At 28.2% G+C, this 24,421-nt stretch overlaps 1 protein-coding gene across 1 annotated transcript; it reads left to right on the plus strand.

The window, feature by feature from the left end:
- The first annotated feature begins 15,089 nt into the window (after positions 1-15,089).
- LOC136076044 (uncharacterized) lies at positions 15,090-17,626 on the plus strand. Its single transcript, XM_065789508.1, has 3 exons — positions 15,090-15,577; positions 15,674-16,048; positions 16,138-17,626. Exons 1-3 carry the CDS (start codon positions 15,090-15,092, stop codon positions 17,624-17,626), a joined length of 2,352 nt encoding a protein of 783 aa, XP_065645580.1.
- The last annotated feature ends 6,795 nt before the right edge of the window (positions 17,627-24,421 follow it).

The raw sequence follows: 24,421 nt of genomic DNA on the forward strand, positions 1-24,421 counted from the left end.
CAAGAATTACTTTATTTTAATGTAGATGAAAATTCATCAAACAATTTTCGAGATTTTTTAAACTTTTTAAAGTATAACAACTGTAAAAAAAAGAATACGTGTACATGTTTTGAAAATGTATTTTTTTTAAATGAAAATTTTTCCAAATATAATATTATTAAAAAATAACAAATATTTCTTTTTATGAGTGAAAGACAATTTTCAACTCTTCCTTGTTTGCAAATTTCTTTCTTTATGCTTCAAGTAATCGTAAAGTTTGTCGTCTTTCTTGTAAAGAATAGCAGATATTGTAAAATTTCTTTAGAAAAAATAAAACCAGTTTGCTTGCGGAAACAATTCAATTGGCGAATTGTGGTAAAAATTACATTGATTAATAGCTTTGTAAATTAAAACTTTATCTTGCACTATTTTGTATTTTTCAGTTTTAAAAAAATAATCATAAATGCGAATAGGTGTGTATATAGTATAATAACCATTGTGAAAGAGTTTGTCATTAAAACTAAAACGGGCATAATTGGCTTGAAGAGTAAACTTTGAAGGTATGTACTTTTTTCGCAATTCTTCATAATCGCGGTAATGGTTATTCAAATAATCGCCATGATTATTAATCAAATAAGGAAACAAAAAGTAATATTTGAGAGAAAGTTTTAATTTGTTTTTCCACGTGTTAAACGAAGCTCGATTAAAGTATTTAAAATTTGCAATAAATTCATCCAGCTTATCTTTGTACAATTTATATATCGGGTGTGTTGATTTCTTTTTGATAATTTCTAAAAAAGTTTCATTTATTAGAGCGCAAACTTGATACATTTCCCGAGTCCAATTAAGCGTTTGTTCTTCAAATGACATGCATTCTCTAAACGATTTTGCAAACAAGTCCATATTGTTATTATAATCTTTCATTATAAAAACATGATAAAGAACCGAATATTGTTCCTCGGGTAAATTTAATTGAAGATTCCATTTTGTTAAATATTCTTTTATAATATTAAGCCAATCTTCATAAGTGTGATCCAAATGATGAAATTCTTGAAGTATAGGATGTATTTCATTATTTGGATAAAAGAGTTGTAACGCTTTCTCTACAGATTGATCAACTTGCTTGCTCGTCATTCTTTTAAAACTGACTGTATTTTAACATTTTCAAAGTATTTATACCCATTGAATTTACCTTTTAAGGGAATAAAAAAAACAATGTTTCTGGTAATAAACTGGTTTTTTTCAAGTTTTTATTAACAATACATTTAAATATCTCAAAAAAAAAATTAAATAATATTTAAAATTAGGCTTCTTCTTTTTCAGTTACTTTTTTCAATTTTTTATTGTCAGTTGCTTGAATGGCATTTTCTTTCGCAGCTCTTTTTAAATTTTGATTAAAATTTCGATAACCTTTTTCTTTCAAAACGACGTTCATCATGGGAGGTTCAATTGCGGCCAATCTTTCGTATTCTGAATAATGAAACATTTCATCATCTTTTGCAAGTCGAATTGCAAAATTGGCAAATTTAACTTCTTTATAAATTTTCGTAACGTTGAACGCGTACACATAAGCATTATTTTGAATAATTTCCAAATCGCTCATTAAATTTTCCAAAAAATTTCTTTGTCACTTTACTTTGCGTATGATGTATAAACGCTTGATAGTTGTTTTCGCCGCCTTTTTTATTTAAAAAACTTTTGTCGTCTTTACTCGTTTTTATTTCTGCTCTATACAGAAAATGAATTTTTTCTCTGTTTTTGCATTGTTGCCTGTATTTTTCAGGAAGCAATATCCATTCTTCGTCGTTATGATTAGAATAAACCACTTCGTTTTTTGTAAAGTCGAATTAAGCGACTGGTTTTACCAGACATTTTGAATATTGCCCAGCAATGACATCTTTCTCTCGTTGAATGTCACAAAGCCACAATGTATTTGCAGCCAAATCGCCAAATTTCAAATAACTTTTGTTGTTGCAATATGTAATTTCAAAATCAACGCTAGCCATTTTTTTTGTTGAATGAAAAAATATTTTAAGCAACTTCCTTTTGTACGTTTTTTTTCATTGTTTTTTTTTAAACAAATAAAATTCAAGATTAAAAAACAAGAATAAAACAAGTTTTTTTTTGAACAATAAGCAACGTACGATTGTTGAACTTTGAACTCGATGACGTTTTTTTGTGTACTTTTCGCTTTAAAAAAGAGTATAAAAGGAACTGTTTAGTTTAAAAAAAAACAGAGTGCAAGTGAGCTTGAAATGTATGTATGCGCTAAAAGTTTAAATGTGTTTTTAAATGTAATTCTTTAGATGCATAATGTTTTTTTTTAGATGTCAGTTTTGATTGAAGATTTGGAAAACCATTCTTTTTATGCTACTTCGGGTAGCGCCGGTCTTGATTTGAGAAGGATACAAGAAGTTATTCTTGAACCGTTTGAAAAAAAACTTGTTTCGACTGGAGTTTCTATATTTAAAATGGATAACCATATTCAAGGTTTTATAACTGCAAAATCAGGTCTTGCTTTAAAATATGGATTAGTGGTATTCAACTCGCCTGCCATCATTGATTCTGATTATACTTGAGAGATAAAAGTCATGCTTTTTAATAACAGTAAAGAACTTTATAAAGTCGAAAAAAAAAGTTTTATTGCTCAAATCACATTTGTACCATTTGTTCGAGCTCAAAAGGTTGAAGTCGAATTTGAAGGTTGTGAATCTTTGCTTCATGTAGCATCAGCCGTTATTGAAATTAAAAGAGTTGGAGGATTTGGATCGACTGGACAATAAATATCATATAAATTTTTTTTTTGATTTTTAGAACAAAAAATTTTCAAGCATTGCTTATTTTTTTTATTCATTAACTTTTTTTTTTGAAATTGACAGTTGTTTTTAATTTTTAAAAAAAAAAATTTTTTTAAAAAGTTGGCAGGTATAAAAAAAAGTAACTGAATGTCAAACACGATATTATTTTGGTATTCTTGTTGGCACGATGATGAAGGAATTTTAAATACTTCTCAAAACATTAACGTCATGCATAAAGATTATGTTTTTTTTGAATTTGTGTTATCAAAGAATAAAGTCAAAGTTTTAAAGGCGTTATTTGATTTGTGATAATTTAAAGAAATTGACTTGTAATATGCAAATTTCTGACAAAATAAACGAATGTTTGTTACAATTTTACAAAGAATAAATTTTTTTTAGGATGTAAAAAAAATGAAATGCAACAGTAGAAACAACTCTGGCAATGAATGCAGTTTAAATAAAATCGTGGAATGGGCAAAACATAAATGTGAATGTTTGTACATATAGAACCGCGTTTTCGATGAAAATCCAAAACATTATGAACATTTCAAAACAATTAGAAAAATTTTAAAATATGACAAAGACGATTGGGAAACAAAATGGAGCTCTGGTACAATAACTAAAATTTTAATGGAGTTAAAACACGATACTGAGAGCATTGATAAAAATTTAATAAGTTTATTGTACATGGATTGCATTTTCAAAATAATTAAAAAATGTCACAAAGCCATTTTGGAACTGGAAATTTTAATAAATGAAGAAAATAAATTTATTAAAGAGAGGGATGTTGCCATTTCAAAATATTTAGAACTATGTTTTCAATACGACTTTAAAGGACAAATCTTGCAAGATTTTAATTATGTAACACGCAAAGAAAAACTTTTAGTTCATAAAAAATAATAAAATCTGTATTCGGATCAATTATAAAACCTTTTTTCTAATTTTTTTTAGAATGTCACAATATAATTTAGTATACAAATCTAAATCTTAAAGAAATCTTGCTTGGTTAATTTTTGAACTGTATGAATCGTTTGTCAGTTTGTTCGAGTGTAAAGGCAATGGTGAAGAAGAAAGCGATAATAGAGAATTATATGTCCGTGTAAAAGAGCATATTCAATCTGAAGTGCAAAAACACTTTGACCACGACGGAATATCTTTAATAAATATTATTTTAACAAGTCTAAATGATGTTATTGTGGAATATAATCAAAGTATTAAACTAAATCAAGATTTACTCCAAAACTATTCTTTGTATGCTTACGAAAAAATGTTTGCTTTTTAAAAGAAAATAATATTCCAGAAGAGAAAATTGACGGGTTTACAAACTCGTGTCGAGAATATCGCAAAATGATTGAAGAAAATAGTAAACTCGAGTTTGAAAAATTTGTTAGAAATGATTTGTATTTAATGTATTGTAAAATTATGAACGATATTATAATTCTTTAATATATGTATCTATAAAAAAAAAATTTTTTTTCAGTCAAGTAAAAATAAAAGTTATCAATTGTTCTCTAAACACAAAAGAAAGAATATGTTTTGAAAACGAAAAAGGATTTCAAGATTGTGAAAAATTAATAGAAAACGGCTATACTAATAATAATTTTCCATCAAAGTGCAATTTTAATAATACACCTGTCGGTCGCCAATTCATAAAAGATATTGATATGACATGATTGGTTTGTTTGTTTATGTCTTTGACAGTGTCGAAAAATGATCGCTTTAAAACAGTTGGACAGTTTTGTTGAAATGATTTGGAAATTTAATAAAGTTTGTTCTTTAAAATTTATTCAACAGGCGGCTTTGAAATGTTTACAAGAAAATAATAGCACGAACATTTATCAAGTTTCTTTTTCAAATTTTAACGACAGGGTTAAATTATTTACGCTCGAAATGAAATGTTTAAATTTGACAAATGTTGAAATTTTAATATTATTACAATATTTTAAAAACCGTTGTCCGTTTTACTATTGTCAAAGTTTTGAAGCTTTTTATTTTTATTATAACAATAATAATAATAAAGAAAAATGGTTGACTGAAATTAATGAAATAATAAAAGATGTTGAAAATATCAAATGGTATGACGATTAACTTTTTTGATTATTTTATTTAGTTATAAAAATAATGTGTCTTCTCCATATCATGTCGGAAGAAAAATTGAACGATTTTTTGCGACTCTTATACAAACAAAATTGTTTTTGTTCAGCTATATTTAACGAAATTCGAGTTTCCATGCTGTTGTGTGAAGACAATGAAGACACGTGGCAAAGTTTTTTCATGCACGTTGTTGATTTTAATGAATATCCACAAAATTTAAGAAGGATTGTTTTTCAAACGATAAAAGAAAATTTTGGCAATTACTTTAATGAAAACTTTGACAATTTTTATACGTTTTATAATTCGGAAATGTTTGAAAAATGTGATTTTTTAACCAAGATGAATGATAATATTGCCAATTGGAACGAACAATTAAGTTCATTTGTATATTGTTATTTAGCTTATAATTATTTAAATAATTTTTAACTTTTTTTAGATGATTAACAAACAAATAATTATTGAAAATGTAATCAATTGTCAAACATAGGAAGAATTTGAAACTTATACAAAAAGTCTAAATCCAGAAGAAATAATATTTTTGACAGCTTATTTGTCTTCTTTAAATAATAAAAGTTTTTTTAACAACGATAAAATCATGTATTTTTTATGGTTTGTAAAATTTTTATTTTTGTTTACATTTTCAGAATAAATTATTTTTAGTCAACTAAAAAAAAATGAAACTATCAAGTGAACAAAAATTAGCTTTTAAATGGCTAGATGACGGAGAAAATTTTTTCATAACAGGCGGAGCCGGCTGTGGAAAAAGTTATTTAATAGATGCGATTGCCAAAAGTGAACAAATTTATAAACAAATGACTGTCACAGCAAGTACAGGCATAGCCGCCTATTTATTAAACGGGAGTACCGTTCATTCTTTTGCTGAAATTGAAACTGGCACCAAAAGTGATGACTATTATATTCAGTACATGCATCCAGAAGTACACAAAAGATGGTTACAAACAGATGTCCTTATTATTGACGAAATATCAATAATAAACGCTGAAACTTTTGATTTATTGCACCGATTAGGTTGTAAAATTAGAAAATATGAAGACGAATTATTTGGAGGGATCCAAGTCATTGTGTGCGGTGATTTTTACCAATAAAATCCCATTGTCGTAAATTATGCTTTTCAGTCTTCCATTTGGAAACAGTATATTGTAAAAGTGCTCAATTTAACAACGTGTTTTAAACAGAAAGATGACTTGCAATTTTTCAATGCGCTAAACGAGTTACGTTTAGGTCAAGTGTTTGCCGACTCGATAGAATATTTGACAAAAAGGCATTTTATTGACGAGGATTCAATCAACGACGAATATACGCGTTTGTTTTTTAGAAATTTATCTGTTCAATTTTATAATCATAAGAAAATGAAAGATATTAAACATAAAGAATTTACTTTTTATTCCAAAGATGTCATAAGAGATCCAAAAGCGTCTGCGTTATTTCGAATTCCTCATGTTCTCAAATTTAAAGTCAATGCGATTGTTATGCTGATTAAAAATATATATGTCGAAGAAGGTTTGTGTAATGGTGCAATTGGAAAAGTCATTCAAATTGAAAATGACGGAGTTTGGATATTGATGAACAATCGTGAAATTAAAATTGAAGCGGTGAATGAAGATATTTTAGACAATGCCCATTCGACCATCGCTTCTCGTGTTGGAATTCCGCTGCAATTAGCCTTTTCGTTAACCGTTCACCAAGCGCAAGGAAGCACCATGAAAAAAATAGTTTTGGATTTTAATGAAAACGCATTTAACCCTACTCTTTATTACGTTTCGTTGTCGAGAGTTTGCAATATAAACGATGTTTATATTTTGCATAAAAATAAAGATCAACTTGAAAAAATTTTTAAAAATATAAAGATTATTCAACTTGTTAACGATTATTATCAACAATTTGTAAAATAATTTTTTTTTTAGATATAAACAATGAATTATAAAGAAACTAAAAATGAAGAAACCTTAAAAAATGGAAACATTTATAGCGAATACTTTTATTACATCATGGACAACTATAAAAACGAAGATGTCATTGAAGAAAAAGAATTGAATTATCAACTTCAATCACCTGATGACATTGTTTTTCATATCAACGAAGAAACCCAACACGGTTTTGAAATTGAACTTGACAAATGCAAATCTTTTTTAGAAGTATTTCAAAATTTTCTTATCGCTTTTAATATTGTGACATTATGTGCCAAAACTATCGATAATAATTGGTGCAAGATAATAAAAAGGTGTTACAATTCTCCTGTCTATTTCATTAAGCCGTTAACAGGACTTGTAAATTTACAGTATATTAAAGATAACAATATCCGTTCTGTATTTAATATTTTAGAGAATGACAGTCAATGGCGCATCATCAGATTATGCAATTTTAAAATCAAAAGTCTAAGTCGATTGACCGAAACTTCAATGTCAAACTTAAGGAATTTTAATTTATCTGGAAAAAGAAAAATAAATGAAGAAGACAATGATGAAAAGAAGTTTTGCAAATATCGAAAAAACAAAATCGCAGATGTATGCCATAAATATTATAAAAAAAATAAAGACAAAATTGCAAAAAAACAGCCTGAATATTATGAAAAAAACAAAGACAAAATTGCAAAAAAACAGCTTGAATATTATGAAAAAAATAAAGACAAAATTGCAAAAGCTAGACTTGAATATTATGAAAAAAATAAAGACAAAATTGCAAAAGCTAGACTTGAATATTATGAAAAAAATAAAAACAAAATTTCAGAAAAACGACTTGAATATTATGAAAAAATAAAAGTCCATATTTCAGAAAAATATCATGAAAAAAATAAAGACAAAAACAATTGGACGAATGGGAAGGAGAATGGAATCGTCCACATGACGGCAATATTCGTCGTCCGACAACGTGGACGGTTTTAAATAATAATCAGAAAGAAAAATGTTTTTAGATTACAGCGGTTTATTTGATTCAGGTCTTTGTTTTTATGCTGCTTTAATGATCGGTTTGTTAATTCGAAAATGGAAAACCAACACCTTAAAAAAATGGAATCTTAAATTATTTGAAAACAACTTATCGGATTTTAGTTCTGAAGACGAAATATATCGAATTTTATTTGAAAACACCGAAGATGGTCACTTGTATACGGCCTTACAATCTTTAAAAAATAAATGTTACAATATGACATATGAACATCTTTTAGAATTTTGCGAAATATTTTGCGAACCTCCTTTTGACAAATTAAATTTTAAAATTTTTAGTTTGAGAAAACAAACAAAAAGAGTTCGGCTTTTACATCCTCGATTAAAATCGCAATACAAAAAAAAATTGGAGTTATTACTTGAAATTATTTACGAAACTGCAAATATAACAAGAGAAGACCAAAATCCCTATAAAGACTTTCTTTCAGAAATAGAACGTCAAAAAGCAAACGAAAGAAAAAATGCTGACAACACCATTAAAATTTGCATAGTTCAAAAACAAGATAACTTTCACGCACTAAGATGCTTAACGAAAATTATACCGTTTTCCCTGAAGAAGGAATTTTTCACTGCGAGAAGTGCGGACAAAAATTTACAGCAAAAAATTCGCATAAAAAAATTTGCAAAGGTTTTTACGTTCCTGACAAGTTTATTTATAATGACAAAAGGACTTATTACGAGCCACAAGATCAATTTATTAGAGAAAGTTGAAACTGTTTTCCGTTTTTCATTACTTATGATTGTGAAACGGCTATTTTACAAAGTTATAACATTGCTTCAGATACAATAACGCCGTTAACAGAATTAAGTTATTATTGCCACAGCGTTGTTATTCAGTGTGTAAATGAAAGTTTAGCAAGAGAATGTTTTGGCTTGGATATTTTTGGAAATATTATCACACAGTGGGTGTTTTATTACGAAAACACAATAGACAGTCTTCAAAAAAATCCTTTAAACGAATTGCCACTTTGTTTTGAAAATGCCATCTCGATTTTACAAAAGACTCATAGAGACAATTTGTGGGAAAAATTAAATAACACAAGAGATACTTGTGAAAATATGGAACAGTTAAAATTAGACTTGCGAGTCTTTGATATTATTATTTTAACAGATACTTTGGTGAGATTTTCATATCAAATTTTAAAACCTCGCTTTGAATTTTTAAATATTTCAAAGGAAGATAGAAATTTAATATGGGAAAAAGAAAATCAGTTGTGCAGTATCTGTCGACTCCCGATAGATAAAATATCATATATAGATATATATAACAAACCGCCGACTCTTCAAGAATTTGAAATGCATAACCATAACAATATTAAAATTTATTCTGACCACCGTATTCGAGTTGTCAATTTTATATTTAAAAAAATATCCAAGTTAGAATTGTTTATGACTCCTAAAAAAGTTCAAAATTACTTGATATCGAACAAAGCTGAAAAAATTAAAACTGATCTCTATCAAATATCTTTATGTTTTTATATATGTTGCAAATGGTGGACTTGTTTTCGTTCTTACAGAGTAAAAAACGGATTATTAAGTAAGTCGGTCCGAATAACAGCTTATGATATTATATCTCATCTTAAACTTTTATGTACGCTCATAATGGATGAAGAAAAAATAAAAATATGGTTTGAAGGTGACGAAGTTGATATTATTTATAATCAACCTTATTTTTTAAACAATCTTCTTCAAAAATGTGTGTCTGAATTTTCTGTCCCATCGATATATTTACAGAATAACGAAATTGATCCTGTCACATTTTTATACTTTATTTCAAAACTAAATTTTTCATATTCACAATTGTGGTTTCAATGCATGGTCGATATTGAAAACAAGTATGAAACCGAAATTGTATTTGACAACTAGTTCGAATAAAAGAGTCGCGAGAAAAACTATTTGCTCGTTGTAATTTGTTACTTTCTACTTTTGAAGACTATGCCGTTATTGATCATGATCATTTTACTGGTGAAACGTACGGACTCGCGCATGATTTTTGTAACAAGAACTTGGGCAGAACTGATAATTATTTAGCTTGTCCCATTTTTCCCCATAACGCTTCCTTTGATAACCGGATAATGATTATGGAAGGGTTAAAAAAAATACTCGACATTCCTTTATATAATCATTGCGCTGATTCTGAAACAGAATCTTTTGACGCATTATTAAAATATAGCAACATGGAAAACGTATTTGTTATTGCAAAAAACACAAGCAAACTGAATATAATATGTATAGGAAAACATATAAAATTTGTCGATACGTTAAGATTGCTCAATTGTTCGTTAGATCAAGCTAGTAGTATGATTTCAAAAAAAGCTTAGCGTGAAATTATTAATACAATGACACGTTATTTAGAACCGTTTTATCCATAAATTCAAAATTTAATTTCCGATGATGAATTTACAAAGTGCTTTATAAAAAAAACTCTGTTTCCCTATTCACAAATTAATGACGAACTGTTAAACATTGAATACAAAAGTGTGCCTCCAATAGAACTTTTCGCCCAAAACGATCTAATGAAATCTAAAAATTTGGAAAAGGAAATAAAAAAAATTAAAGATTCATACACGACAGTTTCAAAATATGGAGGTTTTTAGAAATAAAAAATTTAAAATCGTTATTGCAAATATATACAGTTTTCTACTGTCGCGCTTGCTTCTGTTATGATTGATTTTAATGAAAGAACTTTTAAAAATACCAATTTTCATATATTGCTTCATCTAAGCATGTTTAGTTTTACAAGTAAATTAAACTCTACAAAGAGTTTAATTCAAATACAATACCCTCCAACGGCTCAACATCAACAAATGATTGAAAATAGTGTTCGAGGAGGAATGTCTAACAACGGAGCACAACGATACGCTTTAGACACTGATTATTTTGATTCAAAAATAAAAGAATTGGATTTAAATAATAACATAAGAGGTTGTTTATTATTTATGGACGAAAACGGACAATATGGAGGAGCTCAATTAAAATCTTTACCTTTTCAGATGAAGTATTCGCTCGATTATGAGTGTCGTACACTAGGCAATGTGATAAAAAAATATTTTCGTAAAAACCCGAACGGTTTTTCTACTGGCGCGTTGGTACATTGCAAAATTGCGATGGACCCTGCATATCAAGAAAAAGTAGGAGGTTTTTCTCCCATGGTTGAAAAAGATTGTATTCCGTTGGAAAATTATTCTCCGACAGAAATAATGGCAAAACGTTACTTGAAAGCAAACGGGCGTTACGGCATGAAATTAGGTCCTCACGAAACATGCGAATTTTTAGACACCTTAATATGGTTAACAAAATCTTGCGGTTGCAAAATTTTAGAAATTTATAAAGTTTTACCTCTATGGAGATATCCTCTTGCTCAAGACATGGTAAGGCAAAATATTGAACAAAGAAAAGAAGCTGTTAAAAATAATGATAAAGTCAAAGACGCCATTTCAAAATTAATGACAAATGGCCACTATGGTACTTTGTCAAAACAAATAATAACCAAATTAAATGTCGATTTTTTAGTTCACGAAAAAAAGGTTTTACAAGATTTAATAAATAATATACATAAAATTAGAAAAGTTTTATTAGTTAAAGGATTTTCAGATCAAGCTATTAAAAGTTTGCTGCCTCTTCATATTCAAAATTTATTATATAATGAAGAAAATTTGAACAATATAGAACCAAATCGTTTTAAATTGGATTTTTTTAAAAATAAAATTTTAATTGACTAATACGAAACTGAAGATTTTACTTATGACAATTATTTTAGAGATTTGCTAATCATTTCAAGCACAAATTACAACACAAAAAGCATCTTGATGTTAAATAACAACGGAGAAATGGGAGATTTATTCGTTCTATTAAAATCTGACGATGATTCGATAAAATCATCTCTAATTATAAAATCGTCAGATAAATGCAACATGAAAAACAAATCATTAATAATTGTCGCTTCACAAATTTTATCTTTTGCCAAACTCAATGTCGGTCGTTTGAGCTGGGATCTTGGAGAAGCTTTGCGGAAACACGGAGCAGAAAAACATTTAGTTATAACAGATACAGACTCTGGCTGCTTTTTTATTACTCAAAAAAAAGACGAAGAAGAAAAAATTATTTTTCGACACAAAGTCGAAGAATGGTTAAACAACTCGAAAATTGGACAAAAATGGATGGACTATTCAAATTATCCAAAAGACCACCCCTATTATTCGATAGAATATGCAAAAGAAAGCGATCATTTTCAAAACGAAATTCCGCCACCACAGTTTATAGTTCAAACATTTGCTTTAGGGCCAAAATGCTACAGTGTTCATTCTGTTAACGAAAATATGAAAAATAAGCATAAAAACCGTGCAAAAGGAGTGCCAAATTATAAATCAGTGCCATCTAATTATATAAACGCGTACAATACATATCGAGTAAAAAAATATTTTGAAAATTTGCCAGATCAACTTGATAACGAAATTCAACCTATTCAACAAAATAGAATATCTGTCAAGTTTAAAAACATTAGTATAAATCAGCACACCATTGGTTTTCTAAAAAAATTTACTCAAAAAAACTACGTTTTTGATGATGATATACTTACCGAAATTCGAGACTGTCATACCCTTTAACAATTGTTGATGCAAATCTCAAAGTTTTACCCGACATTGAAAAATTTTGTAGTGATGAACATATTCAACATTTGGTAAACATTGAAAAAAGTATAATTAAACAAACCGAGCGTTATAGTACAATGACAACGTTTAATAAAAACATTTTAATTCCAATATTATATAATTTAAAATCGAACATTTAAAAATTTTTTGTTATTATTAAAAATGGAGTGCGCTCTCTGTGAAATTACTGAAAAATTGGCAAACATTTCAAATCTGCAAATTAATATAGATCTCGCAAAAGGAGAAACAAATTATAAAATTTTAAAACAAATATTCAAAAATGTATTGGAAGACTCAAAATTATTGACTTTTGTTACCTTTTGGAAAAGTATTCACGAGAAAATTGCAAATAAAAATAGATTATGTGAAACACATGCAAAAATGTGTGTGTCGACATTAAAAACCATTGTTTTAATTTCAAACTATAGTGCAAAACGAATAAAATTTGAACGGCAAATACAACCTTTAAAAGAGAATTGTCACATCTCAATAATGCTCTCGGTAATAGTTTACTTGCACTACATCTTGTCAAGGATGGTATTGTAAGTCAAGAAAGTGACATCTTTGACAGCAAAAACAACGTTATTCGTATAATTGCGAGCACTGTCGAACAAATAAGAATCGGATTGGAAATAATGGTGAATGCCAGTTTTAGAAAAAAAGACGTTAACGACGATATTAAATTGGAGAACAAAAAAAACTTTTATTTGGAAATTATTCTTAGTGTTTACAGTATTCTTTTGAGTTTTGTCAAAAAACAAAATGTTTAAAAATAAATATTGTTTGAATATAAATACTTAATTTTTTTTTCAACTTTTTTTTTTTAGAAAAAATAAATAATATTATGAACTCGACAGCATTTTACTGCTTAACAGTACGAGCAAAAATGCAACGAATGTTAACAAACATTTCACGAGGTATAGCGAGCGAACGGAAAAGATGTGCCAGATACTTAAATGTAAGCGAACACGAAATTGAAATGATTGACAATAATCATAATCGAGTAACGGACAAAGCTTACGACATGCTCCAAAGATATATGCGAAAACAAAGCAATATAGATATGATCATGTCAGCTTTGGTTGCCATGGGAAGAAACGATTTAAAAAATTCAATTTCAACTCGATACTATTAACTTTTTTGTACTATATTATAAATTGACTTGAAATAAAAATGATTCAAAAAAAAAAGCTTTTTTGTTTAACAAAAAAATGGACAAGGAGACAGAAACTAAAATATCAGACACTCTAAATCAAGGTTCGAAATCGTTAACAGAAATTTTGAAAGAAAAAGGTTTTGACAGTTTTCAAATTAGAGGAAAATCCAAAGTGCAAAATTGTCCAAATGAAGCTCCAAAGTTTAACATTTTTAAACCATGCAAAGATGACTATCCTGAAAATACAATTATAACTGGACCGACTAATAGCGGAAAACATACCATGGCTCGCGTTTTAATTCACTTAGGAAAATATCCTGATGCAGAAATGGTATTTCTAATTCAAATGAGAGAACCGAGCGAAGCACAGCACAAAATATCGCAAAACATTATAAATTCCTCAAAAAATAACTTACAAGCCTATGATATTTTAACAGTCGACGGTCCTGAAAAGTTGGACGAAATTGTTCAACCCGTTATCGGTTTTTCCAAAGACAAATTTGGAATTCAAAATAGTGACTACCGTTTATTAAAAACAATTTTTTGACGACATTAGCACTTTTTGTTTAAAGAGTCAACAATATGTAAGCGCGTGCAAGAGCGGATCACATCACGGTGTTGGAACGATAACAATTTTTCATTCGGTTCCTTTTAAACAAAGTTCGTCTTGGAATAATTTATTATTGCATTATAAATGCATCATCACCTTTGATAATAACAAGAAATTGAAAAAATATTTAAAAACGATTTTCCATCGTGTGGAAAAATGAATCACGCAATAAGTGATTTATTAAATAAAGAAACATCCAAACCACTCGGTCATTTGGCTTTATTGACATAAAATTGCTCTTATGCAAGATTGAGAACTAATATTACTAACAGTAAAGAACAAAAAGTATTTATTCCGGTCGATATTCAGGGTCAATTAGATTTTGACTATAACGGAATGAGTGTCAATAAAAAAATTATAAGTTTTCAATCGTTTACGTATGCAAAAACTCCAAATTTTAAAAATTATTATTATTTAAAATCTTATCAAAATACTTTTCAAGGTAGAGAAAACAAAGAAGAAATTGAAAAACCTCGCGAAGAAGTGCAAAAACCAGACGAAGAAGTGAAAAAAAATATAAATATCGAACAACCGATAAAAAGAAGGAAATGGAGTGAAAGCGAGAAAGCAGCGTATTTTTTAAAAGAAATTAAAAGAAGAAAACGTTATGGAATTTACGACTCTTCAGACGAATCTTCAGAACGAGAATCTTTAGAATCAGAACGAGATTCTTCTGAATTAGAATGAAATTCAGACAATTGAATGGGACAGCGATGAATTTTTCAAAATATTACAAAGCGATTACGAACAATGTAACGTCATCAAAAAGAAAAAAACAACAAACGACAAGACATGCGAAAAAAATTAGCTGTACACGGTAAAATTTTTATTCCAAAAATGACAAGTCGAAAAGATATTGATGAAAACAAAATGAAAATATGGATAAAAGAAATTTTAACTCAATTTAACGCCGTAAAAATGCTCAAGTGTGAGTTATTATCTGACAATGAAAGATTACAAATAAAAAACGCTTTTCAAGATAACGTCTGTCTTGAAATTAAACTTTTTGTGAAAGAGTCGTTATATCCGTACCCAAAATTTAACGAAAACGGGAAATTGGTTGTGAAAAAAGAAAAAATGAAGGAAAGAAATCAAGCGATATCTGATTTTGTTTCTGATAATTATAACGTATTAAAAGATTATTTCAACTCTACTCGTTTCAAACGTTTTCACGAAATAATAAATTATTACTCTAATAAATTAATATTATTTGATACCATACAACCTACAAAAACTGTTATTGATTTGTTAAGACAACAATTTGATTCGGACTACAATAAAGAACTTTATTATACTAAAGATAATTTATATTATTTACATTATGAGTAGATATAAACCTTATGATTTTTGTCTCCTTTACTTACTCTTCGTAAAATTTTATCTCAAAACGCTTTTCATACCGACATTTATAAAAAAAATAGAGCTTTAGAAGAATATCAAGAAAATAACACATCGGAAAACGCAACAAGTGAACCGCAAGGCGAAAATGATACAAATATTTCTTCGACATTGAATTTTTACGATTTGCCTCAATCTTATAATTATGCCGACAATATAGATTTAGAAAATAGGCTCCATGGCGAAATTCAATTTCAGCAAAATATGAATAAAATTTTACCTGTGGAAAATTTACTTAATGGCGACGTAGCGAGCGGAATACTTGCAGATCAAGAAAAATGGAAACTCTATATAAACGTTGGTCAAGATCCTTATGCTTTCAGTCAAATTTTATCCCAAAATAGACAAAACGAATTTAATTCGCAAGTCGATCAAAAAAATATAAGCGAGACTTTGCGGTTGATGAAAAATTCGCAAAAATTTTCCAATTTTTCCGATAACAACAACCGATCGAGTCACAACAAAAACACTCTTTGGTTCAAAACAGTTTAAACCGACTTTCTCACTCTGCTCTCACCAAAAATATTGAACAAACTCGCTCAAAAATTTACGTCTTGACACCGTTGGATAAATTTTTATTTGAAAACGAAATATCAAAAAAGTCTGAAGTTGTTACATTATTAGCAAACAATCAAGATTTGTATCAGCAAGAACTTCAAAAGTATAATATCATTGACCACTTGATAGATATGTGTCAAAATCAAATAAATTATCAATACGGATCTCATCAAACAACTTTAAAAGTGTATAAACCTAGAACAGAAAGAGCTACTTTGAATAATTTAAAAATTTACATTATATATTTATCGAAAGTTGTAGACGTAGACGAATCGTTGGCAAACATTATACAAAATATAACAAATACCACTTTTGAAAAAATAAACGATCCTAAACAATATTCGTTTTATTCAAACGAATTTTTAAACTTGTTAACATCTCCAAACACTATTGGAAAATTGAGATTTGTTGCCGACTATTATCAAATTAAACATCTTACCTTTGCTAAACTGTGGAATTTTATTCAAAAATACAACTTGCCATTTCGCAGCGAAAAAAAATTAACTTTGGAAGTTTCATACAAAGCTTCATTAGAAAGTGAACCTTATACTGTACTAACGTCGGCTTTTTTAGAATCTGATTCGATAAACACTCAAAGTTATTCAGCCGAAAAAGCATTTAATATATTGTCAAAATCAAAACCTTTGGTCAACTCGTGGCTTGTAAAATACGCTGGAATGTTTAGAGGCGACGAATATGATATTTTAAAAGAATATATTCGTAAAAATCATTATTTGTTACAAAATCAAAATATATACGAACTTTTAATATCCAACTATAATGAAAACGCTGTTAGTAACACGCCCATTGGAGAAAATATGTTATATCTAACAATTAAAACTTTCTTTTCCGATGTTCCTTCTTTACCGTTTCGAGAAACTGACGAAGTTGTACTGCTTAAAGAAAATGTATTTCAACACATGCAAGATTATGAAATGTTTTTGAACGAAATGATCAAAAATTCAAATCAATTTTATGATGTCGAGCCCAACATGAAACAAAAATCATTATTAGAAATGATGATAATAATGGGTACATTGTACAATTCTAATCTTGCACGTTTAAAACTCTTATTAATCGCTTATAAAAATTGCTTTGATATATCACTTTACGATGATAGTGTTGAAATATTTATATCCATGTTAAAACAAGACACGGCGTTACCAAAAAATTTAAACTTGTACATTTATCCCAAGTCTGTTCTTCCGCAAACGTTTCCATCAGATTCGCTTTTATTTTCAGAATTAAAAAAAGAAGATCCCTTTGAAGAACTGGCAGCTCAATTGACTTACACACCAAAATCAACTTCTAGCGAAAAACACAAAACGAATTCTAGTGAAAAACACAAAGCAACACAAATTAAAAAAGTTAAATCGGAACCAAAATACAAGTTGAGAGATAAAAAACTGAAAAAATGAACGAAAATTTGCGAGACAAAATTGACCATTTAGTAACAAAACAAATTACAAACTTGTCAAGTCGTTTATTTGGATTAACAAATACAAGTCAAGTTAAAAAGGTTTTGACGCAATTCGACTCTATAAAAAAAAACGGCAGAGATTTGAAATTATATGAAGAACTGAATCAATTACTCACCAATTCTATTTTTGCAAAATGGGAAGGCATGATTACCGCATGGTCCCATCAAACATTATTATTTAAAAAAACAGCAAACGCGTTTTTAAAAATACAAGCTCCAAGAAAACCATATGTTTATGAAACTCACCGTTATTCGTACGAAAATGCGCACGAATATTTTCAAGCTGATTTGGCCGACATGAACAGTTTTAATTTAAATTTTAGTCCCCATCGACCTGAATTTTGTTTGGTTGTTGTAGACGGAGTATCTCGAAAAGTTTATTTAAGAGCGACCAAAAATAAAAGTGCTGAAAAAGTGTTGAACAGTTTTAAAGTTATATTTAAAGATATTGGCAGACCCGACATTAAAAATTTTATATATTTGCAAACTGACCAAGGAACAGAGTTTTTTCACAACAAAATGAACGATTGGTGCGAAAAAGAAAATATACATCATTTCCATTCTAAAAATTATGGCAAAGCTTATTTGGCCGAAGCAGCTATCGGAAGATTAAAATTGCTATATCAAAAATTGGCAAAATTAGGCTAACTAAAAAAACACAATTGGAGTAAATTTCTTGAACAAATGGAACAAAAATTAAACAGACAAGAAAAAGTAACCACAGGCAATAGCCCTTAGGAATTGGATGTTAATGACGCAAACGGTAAAGCGTTACGCATGATAGATCAATACGCTTTCGACAAAAGACGACAATACGCATTTAAATCGAACATGTTAAACAGAGTTGAAAAAGAATACAAAAACCAAAAATTAAAAATTTTAAAGCCGTTGACGGTCGGAACAGAATGTTATTTAAGAAAATATAAAAAAGATCCACAAGACACGTTTAGCAAACCTTCAACTCGCGATTAGAGTTATTGGGACTCTAAAAAAGTAATCATTTTAAAAGTATCCAAACGCGCCAACCCGTCAGTAGACGGTTACTTACCGGTTTATATATATAAAGTAGGACGAGTAAACGATTTAAATACGACTTGTAAAGTAAAAAGAGAAGATTTGTTTCCGATCGACGAAAACGATTAAGACATTTATTATAAAAACTTTGACGAATATATAAACACATTTTACAAACCGTTGAAAAAATCTTTACATAAAAAACTCAAAGTAAAATGAACAACTTGACTTTTGATGATGTTTTGGATTTGAATAAATATACTTGTAGTACTTTTTATTTTAACGAAATTAAAAATAAAAACGAACAAAGTACGCATTATAATGTTTTGAATGATTTTACTTTACCTTTATGAGCTAACGATTTAGATGAACCTAATTTTAAAAATAACACAGTCGTTCATTTAATGTCAATGGACGTTCCTACAAATATAACTCGTATAGACGAAAATTTGTCGATATCAGAAATAGTTTTGGTTCAAGTATGGAATCCAATTCGATTATTAAACAATGGTTAATAGACGTACAAAATGATATGATTTCAAATCCTACTCGAAAAATGCCTTTTTATCTTTTAACAAAAAAGATTGTCTTGTATGTCAATCATTCGACTTTGCCTGGCGATACTTTCCCATATTAGATGTAGAAAATATGACCTATAAACATCTTAACGAACTTAATTCCGTGATAGCTGACATTAAACTCTACGGTTCGTTAACAGTAAGTCCTTATCAAGATGATTTTTTCATAAGACGACTTGAACTTTTCAATACGTCTTTAAACAGAAGGCTTACGTTATCGGACTTTTTTTCAAATTATCACAACAAAAATAAAAATCTTGCAATTTCAAAATATTTAAATTTGAAATATTTGTTTGATTCTAACACGCATCTGCGTTATGTAAATAATAGCGAAAACACAATTATTTCAAAATTTAGTTTGGATAAAGACAATGTTAAGTTGTTATTACAAAGTTACTCTTTCATCAACGTTCCCAACTATAATTTTTTATGGTATTTTAAAAAGAAAATAAATGAAAATAATCCTTCCGGACTGTATCCTATCCGTTCGACCATCGATCCATCCAATCCTGGGAACGCGGATTAACTTATTTTGTTTTTTTTTTAAACAGAACAACAAATGCTCAATTTGCAATAGAAGATTTTACAAATTTGTTACAATACGATTACGATGTCACTAAATCAAGATATGACAATTTGTATAACTTTTCTTTATCAACGCAAAATAGCAAAAACTTTTTAATCTATGTTAAACATCCCAATGTGACTGCAGGAGATATAAACAAACTTTCACCTAAAAAAGATGTCATTTTAGACAGAACAGAAGAAGCTTTTGTTCGCCCTTTTATACATATTATGATTACGCCTAAATATGGGGGAGCTGTTACTAAAAATGCGTTAAATGTAATGGTACCCGACACGAGTGATTCGAATATTTTAAGTGTAGACTTGGATGTTTATGTTAATAATTTATTAAGCAGTTCAGAAAGCGTTAAATCGTCCAAAATGAAACACATTGTTCCTTGGCAAATTGCATTTTTTTTATTAAAAATATTAACAAATACAAACACTATTAAAACTGTTGGCAACGTATTCAATATCGAAACAGAACTCACTTCTGTACCTATTTCTATTAACGCGTGGTGGAAAATTTGGAACAATCATGTAAACACTGATACAAATGAAAAACAGTCTGTAATAGATTTTGCAGTTTTCCTAGCACATTCTTTGCTTTCCTTGGAATAAGAAACATTACGCAGAAAAAGACATTGAATATCTTGATGCACAATTAGATGTCAAAAAAAATGTTTTGGTATTAAGGATTTAACAACAAACAAATTGGCATTTCACATGTATTACAACGTTATTGCTTACAAAGGAGCCAACGAGGGTTGTTCAATGTTGATGCATTATATAAAAAATGATATAGAGCTACATAATGAGTATTTATATCAATTTTAGGACGGCTCAACCGGTCAAAATTAAAATAATACACTGTTGAGATTTTTTGTTGGCTTTGACTCACTTTAAAAGATTTGAAAAAGTTTATCTGTATTTTCCCCCACGTTGTCCTTCGTTTTTACAAAATGACGATGATTTTGAAGTCATACAAAAATGTTCAAAAGCATGATCGTATCCATTTTCCCGGAGAAATCATTGGTTTGTTTTTAAACTCCAGCTCAAAATTTACAGTAACTTTAAAGTTAAAAACTGAAGATGATTTGATAACTTTTAATTGATGTTATGATAACTTATAATACAAGTTGTATGTTTGATGGTTCTGCTTTCTTTTAATATTGTCGTGTAAACCTGTAAACAAACAAACTCCTAATATCATATGATCAATTTCATTTAACTCTAGAATTAGTAAGAGAGTCAAATTTTAGAAGCTTAGGCAATTTTATGTGATAAAAATCTACCTCTAATATTTAATGAAAAACCTTGATTAATTACAGATGGAACTCTTTTGTTGTTTGAGTTTTGTCGACGTTGTCAAAAACACACGAAATAGTGGCATACAATATCAACACATGTCACAAAACATTTCACAAATTATACAAATAAAGAAGTAGTCTAGCTGATAAAAATGCTATTAGAAGAAACACTTTTGTTACAAATTTATTGTGATAGGAAAATTTGCTGCAGAATTACTTGAAACAGAATTTAGAAATTTAAAAAATGTCTGGTGACATATTTTTCAAGTGTTCTTTTTAACTAAAAATTTCCTTGTTTACGTCAACATATGTTCTAAAATTATGATTTGCTGAAGGAATATCAAATTTTGACTATTATATTGTTATATGTTATGAACTTTGATCAATATCCAAAATCATTTAAAACAGGTAAATTAAAAAGTCCTTTTAACAATACTGTACAACGGCTTTTTTTTCATCTGAATATGATAGATTGTTTGACGTCCATATTCAAAACTTTTATGCTTTACTGCATTACTTTATTGAAATTGATTGTTATCATCACAATATACTTTCCTATTTTTTTTTTTTTTTATCAAAACCACGGAAAACTTTTAACACCAAAATCAAACAAAAAACAATGTCGTTTTAAATAAAAAACCATCATATTAAATTTGTCTTGTTAGGTCGACATGTGTTCGTTGACACTTTTATTTTTATTACTTTTTGAAGTTTATTAATTGTATAATTGTTAATTGCAATAAGCTTGAAGATTACTGTTTTAGGATTCAAAAAGCATTCCTTGTTTATTTAAAGCAATATACCTTTATTGAAAAAGTTTAGTTAATTTAGTTCTATTTTTAATTTGATTTGAAATCTGCTGTTTTTTTTTATTTTATTTGACAAAAAATTAATTGTAATGAAGTTTATTAATAAAAATATGAAAATATTTATAAAATGTTTTTGTAAATTTATAAAAATCGTTACAGTGTCTATTTTAATTTGAAAATCATTTAAAAGGGAAGCCATTAAAAAAAGAAATATGGTTTTAAAACAAATTTAAATTAAATGAAAAAACTAAATTTTAAACAAATTTAGGTTAAGCTTGTCTTTTTTATTTTTAAAGATCAACCCCAATATTTTTTGGCAGAACAAAACATATTTTAACAACCACAAATATTTTGTTTATTTAAATATATAGATAAATTTATATGAAATTTGTGTGTGTATTATTTGGCATAAATACATTGACTGGCAATAGAAATACCAGGAATTAAATGTATATACATTGACTGAGGATAAGGGTTTGTTCAGGGTTTTAATCATGATTAAAAGTCATTAAACACTAGTAAACTATCATTTTGTTAAAAAGTATTTAGTTTAACTGGCTGGTTTTAACGTCGCGTAAGTCAATTAATGTTCTTCCACTCTAAACGAACGAGGAAGAGAACAGTGCTAGAGGACCTCGTGTATCACTAAAAACCACTGTAAATTCAAGGCTAGTGCAAATGGTCGTGATACCCCCTCCTCTCTAATCTATGAACTTTAGTTCATAAAGCATGCAAATTTAGCTCTTTTAGACTTGTGAGTCGGCATATGTAGACCATATAGTACAGTCGGGAAACTTGGACTTCTAAATCTGTCAGCAATTGTGAAAAGCGAGGACCATTCTCTTTTTTTTTTTTTCCAGACGCAAAAAATAATAATGGTATTTTTGCTACAGTCATTAAAAATCATGGTTATGCACAAAACATATTCACCCATCTAAATATGAACAAACAGCATATATCACACCTTATCTCATGAATAATTGAAAGTTAACGCAAAAAGGCTTAAATAATATATATATAAAATTTTTTTCTTTATAGACTTTAAATGTTTTTATAAAAGAAGCTTTTTACGATTTTAGTTTACTTATATGTACCAGAAAAATGCTTCCTCCATTACTTCCCCATCCTCTTTCTCCGTAGGTTGCACCATGGTTTGAACTGTATTATTTAAGTTTCATGTTAGAATGTAATAGATCACTTTCACTTTAGGTATACTTGCAGCAATAAGATGCATTTACTTCATAGTCCGCAGTTTATCTCTTCAAATTAGAAAAAAGGCTATTTTCCCAGCCACTCTAAAAAAATATCAACTACGAAGTGCCAAAAGAATTGGGGTGTAAAAGTAAACAAAACTCCTTAAATAAGTTTAAAAATTGAAATAAAATTTTTTATCGATTTTTTAAATCATTTTGGAAAATACAGTAAATAAAAAATTACAAAATAAAATAAAGGGAAAGTGGAGAAAGATTTTTATAATTAACAGTATAACTTTGAAGTATTCAAATAATATTCATTATTCAAATTATTCAGAATATTCAAAAATGAGTTCTGTTATTTTTATTTTTTTATACTAACAAACTCAAATAAATTACACATGTATCTTCTTTATATATTTTCTTTTTTTTCAAAAAAAAGAATTTGAAATGTTGGTTTAAGCTAAAGAATAGGGAGACCAGGGCTAGTTGCCTCAGTTATAGCTTTCACTTCTAAATGAGCCCTAAGTGCACATTTTTTGTAAATATTAATCTGTAAACCAATTGTTACTGAACTTCATTTAAAATAGTTTTAATTTCATACAACCTTCAATACTACCTTTACTTTTGTTGCAAAGTAAAAAAAACGATGTTTCAAAAGTTATTTTTTTGTCGAGAAAACGTATAAATCTCAATATTTCTGATGCGCATACGTGAATCCTAACATTTAGTAAATGATAGAATGGTCAATGAGATGGAATGGCTAATCAGATATGTAATTTTCAGCTCTTTATAATAAAATTTATTTTGTTTTTTAATAAAATAGCAAATTTAAATTTTTGCGTGAATATATTTTTGAGTTTATTAATTAGGAATTTGGATACAACTATTAAAGAATTGACGTGATCCTATTATCATTAACTATAACCAAACTAGTGCTGCCAAAGTTTTTTTAGTATATTCTTTGTTTCATTGTCAAATCATTTATCAGTATTGTATTTATATAAATAGCTTTACTTACTTGAGAACATGCGCGCCTCAAAATGCACATTATCAGAATTATCGCTTTATAAAGCTTTTCTTAATTTTTTTTTTTTAAATTTAAGCAAACATAAGTTATTTTAACAACTCCTTGTTTTCAAGTTTCTTTTATCTAGATACGTATAACATTTTGTAAAATGATCCAAATTTGATAAAATTTTTATTTTTGTAATAATAACTTTATAATGATTTAAAATAATATAAAAAAATTAAAATTTTTTACT

This window comes from Hydra vulgaris, chromosome 02, assembly GCF_038396675.1.
Source record: "Hydra vulgaris chromosome 02, alternate assembly HydraT2T_AEP".
Lineage (NCBI taxonomy): Eukaryota > Metazoa > Cnidaria > Hydrozoa > Anthoathecata > Hydridae > Hydra > Hydra vulgaris.

Coding starts and splice junctions, on each gene's coding strand:
- LOC136076044 (XM_065789508.1), top strand. CDS start 15,090: ATGACAAGTCGAAAAGATATTGATGAAAACAAAATGAAAATATGGATA. Junction 15,578..15,673: donor TTATATTATTTACATTATGA/GTAGATATAAAC, acceptor TAAAAAAAATAG/AGCTTTAGAAGAATATCAAG. Junction 16,049..16,137: donor AATATAAGCGAGACTTTGCG/GTTGATGAAAAA, acceptor GGTTCAAAACAG/TTTAAACCGACTTTCTCACT.